The 10,950-nt window shown below is 32.5% G+C and overlaps 1 protein-coding gene across 7 annotated transcripts; it reads left to right on the top strand.

Annotated features, from left to right (window-relative positions):
• The first annotated feature begins 769 nt into the window (after positions 1 to 769).
• LOC108486280 (uncharacterized) lies at positions 770 to 6,709 on the top strand. Of its 7 annotated transcripts, none has more exons than XM_017790248.2 (16): positions 770 to 902; positions 1,164 to 1,340; positions 1,427 to 1,510; positions 1,615 to 1,686; positions 1,775 to 1,846; positions 1,930 to 2,166; positions 2,512 to 2,622; positions 2,705 to 2,818; positions 2,977 to 3,093; positions 3,177 to 3,245; positions 3,419 to 3,525; positions 4,303 to 4,386; positions 4,514 to 4,601; positions 5,238 to 5,354; positions 5,590 to 5,774; positions 5,949 to 6,709. In XM_017790248.2, exons 2-16 carry the CDS (start codon positions 1,230 to 1,232, stop codon positions 6,268 to 6,270), a joined length of 1,890 nt encoding a protein of 629 aa, XP_017645737.1. In that variant the 5' UTR covers positions 770 to 902; positions 1,164 to 1,229; the 3' UTR covers positions 6,271 to 6,709. The 7 variants fall into 7 exon arrangements, with proteins under 7 accessions (XP_017645737.1, XP_017645738.1, XP_017645736.1 ...); XM_017790249.2 differs by having other exon boundaries at positions 787 to 902; positions 1,124 to 1,340; XM_017790247.2 differs by having other exon boundaries at positions 787 to 902; positions 1,020 to 1,340.
• Positions 6,710 to 10,950: the final 4,241 nt, after the last annotated feature.

Genomic DNA, 10,950 nt, shown 5'->3' with positions numbered 1-10,950 from the left:
ACTATCATGTTGTTTCTTCCTTTTTAATTTTTATTACTTTTAAAATATTTTTTATTTGCTAAATTATTTTTCAAAATTAATATTTTTATTAAAATTAGACCAATTCTCATTTAATTAGGATATATATTTTAAAATTATAAAATATATTATTTAATAAATTAATAAATAAATAAAATAGTGTGTAATGCACGTGACATGAGGATTAGTGAATATAAAACCACAAGTTTGGAGAAACTACTTATAAACTGATGAGAAATCGTTTTATTTTCTATCATATTAATAAATTTATATTTAAAATAAAATTTGAAGGAAAATAGAAGTAGTGACATTAACAAATAATTATAATTTAATAAAAATTGTAATAATTATACATTAAAAATAATTATATTTTAATTTACAATTATTAATTAAAAAATTGATATAAACAATTTGTGCTAATTCTATTTAAAAAAATTGTGCTAATTTTATTAGTGTAAAATAGATGTATTAGTTAAAAGAATTTTAAACATCTTAATTATCATTTAATTAATATTAAAGTTAATTATATTAATTAATTATTATTTTCAATAATGTTACTTTGTATTAATTACATAAAAGTAAAATTATAATATTCGTTGAATATGTTAAAAATGTTTTAAATATTTTAGGTGGAATCAAACTTCGGTACCAAAATTAGATATTTTCAAAGAAAAGTACCAAACTAAAATATTTGATAAATTAAGGGGCCAAAGATGGCATTATCCCTAAAAGTATTTATTTTCTATTAATTGATTAAAAAAATTAAAAACCCTTAACTATCTCTCTTTGAACACCCGCCGCCAACAAGCTTCTCCTCTTCGTGCAGTCCCTGACCCAAGCCCTCTCCTGCCTTCAAGTTCCCACAGAGAAGGAAACTGAATAAGGTAAGTTTTGAAACCCTAAGAAGATTTCTTTCTTTTCTCTCTGCCTCTGCATCACTCTGCTTTATTTCATTTTCTGTTTTCAATCCTACTGCTATCTCTGCTTTCTTTGTTGAGAAGGACAATTCTTTTAAAAGCTATGGGTTGAGCGGTAATAGGGGACCTTCTATTTGCGTCCGTGATCCGCTGCTATTGATGTGAAATTTGTTCGCATCCCTACTGAGGTCTTTATCGGTGGTGGGTGGCGCCGGTACCGCTTAATAGCAGCTGCGCCACTGCGAACTTTTTTTTTTTTTTGCAGTGCAGCTTAATTTGAACCTAAAACAGAGCATGGGATTGGAATTGCCGAAATACCCGGAGATGGAGGAAGATCAAGTTTTCAATTTCACTGATTCAGAAATAGTTTCTCATGTCAAGCAAGCGCTCGCCTCCGTCCTATCCGTAAGCGCTCAAAGACACACACGCACACACTCTCTCTATTGTGCTTTCTAAATCAACTGCTCTTATATGTTGTATTATTTTTTCAGGGTGATAACAACAGCTACAATCAGCTTGTTGGGGTCATGCACCATTCCAAACATCTTGCCCCTGATGAGGTCGCCTTACTCGAGGTGTCTTTCTTTTCATTTTCTTTTATTACTCCAATGCATACCATCCTTTCTTATGTATCTAAGCTTGACTTCGTCTTCTTGTTTATGAATTACATGAATCATAGACTACTTTGAAGGCACTAGCTGGGGCTGTATCTTCTATAGATATTACTTATCATGACTCCCTCCTTTCTGCTGTAAGTTCCTCTCTTTCATTTTCTTTTTCACCTTACCTATTTTCAGTGTGTTCCCCTTATTTACTTGTTCCCTCGGCTGTTCTTCCAGATTTTTTGTATGAGCATGTGGAACTACGGGCCTCATGTGGCAGATGCATTAGCTGAACTTATTGTGTCCCTTGTATGTGCTGCTTACTTCCCAGCTCGTTTTCATAGTTTCCTACTCCCACCTTTTCTTTAAAATTATTTTCCATCGTATTGCAGGCTATTTCAAATGGAAAATATCTTGATTTGTGTCTGGGTATGCTTGTGAGCAATTTCACCCCACCACCTTATTTCTTGGATAAACTAAAAATGCCACATGGTCTTGAGAGGAAGGGCCAAGTTCTTTCTCGGGTGCATGCAGCTTTCAAAAAGATAGCTGATTATGTCCCTCTTGCCCCCTTGAGATTATTGACCATAGTTCTCCAAGGAATGCCAACAATTTATCATAAGGACCGAGTAAGTTGAATTTTTTCAGTAGGGAATTTAGATTTTTCTTTTTCCTTCTAAATTTTCCTTTTATTATCATATTTAGATATCTTTAGATATTCTTATTGTAGCATGTTACTTAAAAACTCAATGCTGTTATGCTTATGCAATCAATTTTAGTCCCTAGATGGATGAAAATGTAAGATACCATTGTTCCACTATTGGATATCTGTTCAGTTTGGTGGAGTTCGTAGATGCTATTTCCTGATCAATTATATCATACGTTCTGTTGCTTTGGTGCCTGTAGCTGCCATATTTTATTATTGAAATTTGTTAAGACAATTGAATCTGAAGCCTCTCCCCTTGTCCTTGTAGGCAATAGTAATTTATGTGGAGAACATGTTAAAATTAGAGAGTGGTGAAATTGGAGAACTTGTTGGAAGCACAATACTTATGGCTGTGGTGGACCGGCTGATAGAGCTAGATGTAAGTAATTTGAATTTTCCTTAGAATGAGAAAATTGTTTGGCTTTTGTATGTCATAATGAGTGTATTGGAGTTCCGTTTAGGTGGAGATTGGATGGGATGCCATTTTACAAGATGACTTTAGTAAAGGCATATTTGAGATGGAGCTAGAAGATGTGGATGACATTGAGGAAAGTGCTGAGCCAGATGTTGGAGAGGTACAGTTAACATGTTTTTGGTTCTTAGTTTGCTTGTGATGTCCCAAGGTGGTTGTTGATGAATTAATGGCCATCCTTTGCACTTCAATATTTTTCTAAAACTCTAGTAACCAGTTTATGATAATCATGATGTAAAAATGATGGAGCTCATTTTGCAGTTCCGATTAAGCCGTAAGAGTCTAGCTGGAAACAGCATCGCTGAACTGCTAGATAACCTACTGGTTTTAACCTTTGAACATCTTGAATCTTGTGAAAGGGAAGGCCGCTTAGCTAAGGTATTTTCTGAAGTTAATCTTTCCATCTCCCACTGCATCCTCTTACCTGGTTCAGTCTTAAGTTTGTTTAATTGCTGTTGTAGGTATTTGAAACACTTCTCCAGTCATTTCAGGTAACAGTTCTAAGTGCCTACAAGTCAAAATTTGCTCAGGTAATACTCATATTGTCATCACATATGTTATTTAGTTTGTTGAAATTTCCGCTTCTAATTCTTGATGAACATCATGGTACTATTTTTTTTGGTTAAATTTTCTTAATACGAGCAATAAGACCTGCTTGACTTGTATGGTAATTCATCTGATTTTTTTTACTTAATGTCTGCAGTTTGTTATGTTCTATGCTTGTGCATTAGATCCTGAAAACTGTGGTATGAGATTTGCCACAATGCTGGCAGATCTATTTGTTCAAGACTCACAGCCCCAACCAACCAGGTCAGTTTTTTATTATTTGAAAGGTTTAATGAATATTTTCTACGCGTTTTTGGGGCATATATTTCTTGCCTTTTAAGTTTTAAATATACATAGAATTTCAATCGTGTATTTACTACAATGCTTTTTTCTACTTCCCTTTTCCCTCTCATTGTATGTATCCATGCCTCTTGCCTGATTTGTATGGGGTTGAGCAATTGGGACCTCGATCTGGTGCACTTTAACATGTGAAGTATTGACATTGGGATGCACGTTATGTGCATGATTTTGTAGTCGTTTCTAACTTGGTCTGACACGTTGCCACTTGCCATGTCTAACAACGTAAAAGGGTACATTTTATTATTCTGCCTATACGGCTTCTAAGTTAATCAGTTTTCTATTGTTTGTGCACTTCCAGCCAGGGACCACATGGGTCCATAGAGCAAGGAATCTTGATGTTCTTTTTTTTTTTGGGAGTGTGTGTGTGTGCGCGCTTAGAAAGCCTATACATGTTACTGAGAAAGCTAGGCCTATTTTACATGTCTCTTGGTCAACTGGAAATCAATGAGACTTTGTTATCTTGTTGCTTTATGCTACTAGGAAAAAAAGCCTATTTTACATGTCTCTCAATCAGCTAGAAATTGATGATGTATTGTCATCTTTTTGCCTCACATTTAGAAGCCTATTTCCATATACTTTCTCTTATCCTTGATTAGCAGTCTATTGTTTGATTTGAAACTTAAGAAAATAAATTCCCTCATTAGATTATCTCTTATGCTAATTAGTTTCTGTTTTACACAGGATGAGTGCTGTATCTTATCTTGCTAGCTACTTATCTCGAGCGAAGTTTCTGGCTGCCTCTTCTATTTCTAGCATGTTAAAAAGGTTCATCATAAAATTTTCATATCCATCTTTCTTTAACTGACTTCAACCACTGTTCTGATTATTTGATGTGAATGAAAATGTAATTATTCAATGCTAATGTTGTATGTTTTACTCTCTTGAAATTTAGGTTGGTGGATTGGTGCCTGGAATACTGCGAAGCCCATGATGGTGATATAAATCCAAATGCACATCGAGTTTTCTATTCTGGATGCCAGGTTGGAGTTGCAACTCTTAAGGCTTATACTTAATTGGAAACAAAGATGCTAAAAAAATGTCTGTTATAAAAAAAAAAGGGAAAAAAGTGGTTGTTAAGACATTGTTTACACTTGGATTGCATTACTTCATTGTTAGGAAACTGAATGTTACATTCATGGGTTATGGATTGAGTCACCAGGCTATTCTTGGGAAACCTGTTTCAATAGATAAAGCTTTAGCCTTGTTTTGATTTGTACTTCCTGAAGAACCTATGATTAATAGTATAATATACTAACTGTAGAACTTGTCAAAGGCAATTAGTAGATCCTAGACTGGTTAGAGAGTCGTAAACCTCAATAAATTGGAATAATTTCTGTTCTATTTTATTACTAAGAATTGTCCCCATAAATAGAGGTTACATAAGGTTCTATTTTTATAGACTAAGAAACTAAAATTAATTTATAGAATAAGAAACTATAATTAAGGCAATTAAAAATTACTTTTAATTGCAATAAAATACTTCCTAAATGAATTATTTTAATTAGGAATATTACTAAAATGAAGTTGTTGATCTTCTTTCCATCTTTGGCACTTTTGACTTCTTGCCTGGCCCACAAAAGCATCCATAATGCTGAAGTTATTACTATCTGTTGCAGGCCATTATGTATGTCCTCTGCTTTCGAATGAAAGTTTTCGTGGATGTTCCACGCTTGAAGTCAGAACTTCTCATACCATTGGAACAAGTCCTAAAGCACAAATTGAATCCTTTGAAGGTAAGGAATAGTTTTGTTGCACTGTTGCTTGACCTTAAATTCATGAAGATTACAACCTGCGGCTAAGCTGTAACATGGATTCTAGTCATCCCTAAATTTTTATCGATTCTAAAACGGCGCTTCCAGTCTACATTCGGACCATCCTATTTTATTTCTATAGCATATGAGCAGGCCTAAATTTATCGCAAGTATTGATTGAATTTTTGGTCTAATCCCAATAATCTATCATGATTAGGTATGCCTTCCATCTGTTGTGGAAGAGTTTCTCCGACAGGCAAAAGCAGCTTCTCTATTCACTGTGTGTAAAACATTCATTTTTGATGGGCTGCTAGAGTCAGAACTTTCAAGGGCATTTGGTGGCCTGGAAAGGCTCGACACATTCTTTCCTTTCGACCCTTGTTTGCTGAAAAAATGTGACAGGTTTGCATTCCTTTATTTGTGAATGGTTTAATCTCAACTCTCTTGAGCAAATAATGGTTTAAAAATGCCTTATTTGAAATGAAGGTGAATCTTGCTTTTCTTTCTGCTTTGCTGACAGTGCTATTTTTTTTGGTTTTTCCTGCTTTCCTCGTAATTCCCCCCCAAAAATGACAGTTTTATCCGTCCAATGTTTGTCTTCTGGTCAATGGTAAAACCAACATACGATGATGCTTTTGATGATGATGATGATGATGATGGCAGCAGTGATGATGATTTGGTTCAGGATTTTGTAAATGAAAATGAGGATATTATGAATGATGAGTTCGGAAAGAGCTTTGATGAGCAAGGTGTTGATATGGATGACTTTGATTATGCATTGAAGAAAATGTCGATAACACCCAAGGCTACTTCTAATTACAAGTTTGGTGGTCGATTTCAAGAACCGGCAAGAATGCCTTCTAGAATTAGGCCCTCTACAAGCCCAGAGTCCTTATGATTCAAGGGGGATGGGATGGATGAGTGTTTGTATCTACTAATGTATCACGTAAAATTACTGCAGAAGAAACAAGTGCAAAATTGATCCAAGGGAGATTGTTATTTATGGTCCGGAAAAGGGAATGTTCAAGATTAGCTAGCTGATCTCTCATCCAAAACCTGGAGCGGAGTGCAGAGCAAAGAATGTTGGATATATGAAGTTTTTGAAGGTATTGTCAGCTTCTTGTTTATTCAGAGTATTACTATGATTGTAAAAATTCAATCAACGGATAGCTTAGATTTCTTTCTTTTGTCGCTTTGAAATTGTTCTTTCTTATACGACTCCTTACTACCCGATGAAATGTCTTTTTTGCGGCCCACTATTGGGTGTGAGAATCTGCTAAATGTAATACTTATTTGTTAGGTTTGGCCCAAATTAAAATGATGTTTACAATTTAAAAGGGGGAATGATGTATGCTGATCTACTGCTACCCACTGGTTTAATAACAATCATTTCATCAGATATGGTTCCCTGAATGTAAACACCTTTCCAGTTAATTTTTTCTAGGTTTAATTTTATATTTTAATTTGATACTTTTTTAATGTTAGAAGTTTTATCTTAATCCAGAAAATATTAGTTAAAAGTTAAATTTGTTTAGTTAAATTTAATTATTAATTTTGTACAATGCGAATGGTTGTAGAATGTAGAGTTGGTCCATATATTTCAGTTGGATATTTTGAGTTTTTGTATTTTTGAACTTTAAAATTTTAATTTTGGTATAAATGGTAGTAGTTAATTTATTAACTGAATTTTTAGTGAGTAATGCGAATAACAAATTAATATGACATTATAAATATTATAATGTGTTTGGCATATAAAATTAGAAATAGTAAAATTTAATGAATTTATCTGTTATTGTTTGGTGGTGATTGATATTTTAAAATTTGAAATTAATAAATTAAATTATATGATTAAATTCATAATTTTCGCAGGGAGACTAGTACGAGAATTTAAGCAAAGTTTCCAAGTAAACAAATACTTTTAAATCCCTCAATGGCTCTTGCAAAATGTCAAATCAACAGCCGACGGTGTGGTTCAAAGTGTAGTTTTAAATGTAGGCACATCTTTTTTTAATATTTTGATAGCAATTCGTATATTGTTATAAAAACTTGATAATTTTGATGTGATTTATTTCGATTTATTTAAGTAGCAAAATCATGATAATTTATTTGTTGTTTATAAGATGACTAGCCTTGTTCTAGATAGTATATAGGAAGAAATCTTCTATTTGTATAAGACACTATCATAAAGACCTCTTTGATTAATAATGCAATAGCTATTTAGGCTAAGTATTATCTAAAGATAATCGGATTCAATAGTGGCTATTTAGATAAAGCATTTTTGGGTGGTTATTATCTGAAGATTATTTGGTGACTAATCACTTCTTAATTTTCTTTTTATTAAGCAAGGATATGAGTCATATGCTCTGTAGTTGTCGCTTCAATGTGTAAAACTTTATACTTGATTTGCTCGCGGGGTCCGAGTTAGAAGGTGTCACATCGTTACTCAAGCAACTACGATTAAAATATACTCGATTAACACTATTTAACTTGGAAATGCAAATAATTTAAGCATATGATACGATATATAATTATTTTCAGGTCATATCGAGCTTACGAAAGCTCCAATGCTAACCCTAGATCAAGATAGGACTAAATTGTAAAGAATTTAAAACACCAAGTTAGCGTCGCGACTTTAGGGCCTCCTCGTTGCGACGATAGGGCTCCTAGTCGCGCCATGGCCTGGAGTCCTGATCTGATCACAATGACACTCGCACGTCATCGTGACGTTACATACTATTCCTGCAAATTTTAAATGAACCTCAACTTGCAAATTTCAATCAACCAAAGCATACCAACAGTCAATTTTTTAGCTAAACATACATTCTCAAAAAGTTCAATATTAAACTATAATACCTTCATACATATAAAGATTCCCTTCCTTCCGTCATTTTCTTCTAATCACCTAAGTAACTTCATTAACTAATATAAACCAAATAACATAAGAATACATGCATATATTCATACATCACCATTCACTCAAGTTGGCATTACATACTTTATACATTAGCCAAAATTTGTAACAATTTAAGTTGCATGAATCAAACATATATTACCTTCATAATACCACATCCAACATCTAAAAATTCATAAATATCATACTATACCAAAATGACTCAACCTAGGTACATGCCAAACTTAGAACAAAATAGAATTTGTATGAACTTTGCTTAGTTGGGGATCGATTGTTGGATGATGGTACTTATACACTGAGAAAAACAAACCATACTCTGAGCAAATAAACTCAATGGTAAATCTATAATTCAAGACAATATAACAAGCTTATGCAAAATGCACATATTTAATGTCAAACACTTTCAATTTCATATAGTCATACTTATATCAATCGTACATGCCAATTCATTAACATATTCAAGTCAATATTACATTTCTACTTAACTTGTACATATTCATTTTTTTTGCAACTTAATTCATCATTTGAGTATCTAAACATACCATTCATTTCACAAGTATAAATTCATCATTTTGAACTCATTTATACATATATTTATACTCAATCCCATTTTACAATTTCAATCGTTTTGGAGTCCACAAGATCATTCATAATCAATCGAACCCTAGGGCTCTTTTTCAATTCGTTTCGCATATTACAATTCAATTTCATATATCATTTCACATATCATTTAAGCAATTCATTCATATGTAACCTTATTAACCAACACAAACTCAAAACTGATACATGGATCCATAACCTTTGGTTACATGTACAATTCAATTTCATATATCATTTCACGATGATGCTATACATGTACATACTACCATCCTAGATTGCTCGACAACGATGATTTTCTCAATTGAATAATCTATCACCTCGGGTTACGTGACAACAATGACTCTATAAAAGGAATCTACCACCCTGGGTTTCCTGACAATGATGGTATTCAATCAATAATCTGACCATATGGCATGCCAATTATATCTGACACAGTTCGAGCAACTAATAGGGTAACCAAATTTTTGATTCTTTATAAACAATTTGAATCATGCTTTATCATTTTTAACTAATAATCAATTCATCATATATTACAACATGTTATAACTCAATTTCATGCCAATCATCAAATATCAATTGAATTAAGAAATTTCTATTTTATGCAATTTAGTTTTTGTCTCTGTAATCAATCTCAAATATAGTAGTTCAGCTTATAACCATTAATGACTTACCTCCACCCCATATAATTCAAAATGACATGAACATACAAAAAAAAATGGTTCCAGAATAATGGAAATACAAATCGAAACTGCGAGCTATTCATCGTCGACTTTCGATTTTCCTTTCCCTCTCAATGGTTCTGTGTCAATGTTAGCTGAATAAAATCATAAAAAAATTTAATATTATCAATTTCCATTCAAATTAGAACCAATCACAATATCAATCATATTTTACAATTTATTCAATTTAGTCCCTAAATCCGGGACAAACATAACTTTCAATTTAAAGCATCGGATTGAAATCTGATTTCACAATTACTCATTAGAGGACCTTCTATTTCTTATTCCTATTGAAATTTCATGAAAATTTTACATTTGATTCAATTTGGTCCCTAATGGAAAAAACTAACAAGTAAGCTTTACAATTTAGTCCTTTTCTTAAACTAAGCTTAATTTCTATCAATTTAACACCAAATTATTCATTCCTCAATAATGGAAACTTTTAAAAATTTTAACAGTTTTACAAATCGGTGAATGAGCTAGCTAAATCAAGCTCCAATGACCTCAAATCTACAAAAAAAAAAAGGGCTTAAACTGCTTACCAATTTGAGGAACTAATGTTTAAAGATCTCAAAGGTTTTTCTTTTCTTTTTCAATTTTTGTTCAGTATATATACCTATATTATACATTAATTAATTAATATTAATTAACTTAATTAAAGTTTTTATATTAATATTACTTTAATCAAACTTAGTGGATTATTCATCATTATCCACTAACCATTATATATTATTGGTTTATTTACCATTTTAGTCATTTGGATAATTATTGTCTAGGTCCCTAAGCCTTTTCCTAATTAAAATCTATAGCGAATAAACTTTTACGATTTAGTCACTGAACCATAATTAATCACTAATTTGGCTAAATTAACTATCCAAATTTTAATTTATCTATATAATAATTTCTTAAATGTCTTTGTATGATATTTATGGACTCGGTTTACAAAAATGGGATCTCAAAATTGTAATTTTCGGTACCACTAGAAACCAGATCGTTACATAGTGGATCCTCTACATCAAACACCTCATGGAATTAGGTTAAAGACCATGAATCTAACAACTACAACATAGCATTGTACCAAGGTAATCTGTAGCTTGTTACTGTAATGACTTTGATCGTGGTTACTTCGTGGTGTCATTAGGACGCTATGTCATAATAGTTGGGTCTTAATTAGACCGAGTCGCAAGGAGAGTGTAACACCTCTAACTCGTCTTCGTCGCTTGTTTAGGGTTACAAAGCATTTGTACAATCTAGAACCTTTAACATCGAAATAGAGATTAACATGCAATTCACATATCAACATTTGTTATCACAATTTAATTATGACAAAAATACTTTTACGGGTTTT

Source organism: Gossypium arboreum, chromosome 2, assembly GCF_025698485.1.
Source record: "Gossypium arboreum isolate Shixiya-1 chromosome 2, ASM2569848v2, whole genome shotgun sequence".
NCBI lineage: Eukaryota > Viridiplantae > Streptophyta > Magnoliopsida > Malvales > Malvaceae > Gossypium > Gossypium arboreum.
This window is presented reverse-complemented; position numbering and strand designations above follow the sequence as displayed.

Excerpts from the sequence above, each read along its gene's own strand:
- LOC108486280 (XM_017790248.2), top strand. The coding sequence starts at position 1,230 with ATGGGATTGGAATTGCCGAAATACCCGGAGATGGAGGAAGATCAAGTT. Across the intron at positions 1,847-1,929 it reads CTGAACTTATTGTGTCCCTT|GCTATTTCAAATGGAAAATA; the intron begins GTATGTGCTGCT and ends ATCGTATTGCAG. Across the intron at positions 3,094-3,176 it reads GGGAAGGCCGCTTAGCTAAG|GTATTTGAAACACTTCTCCA; the intron begins GTATTTTCTGAA and ends TTGCTGTTGTAG.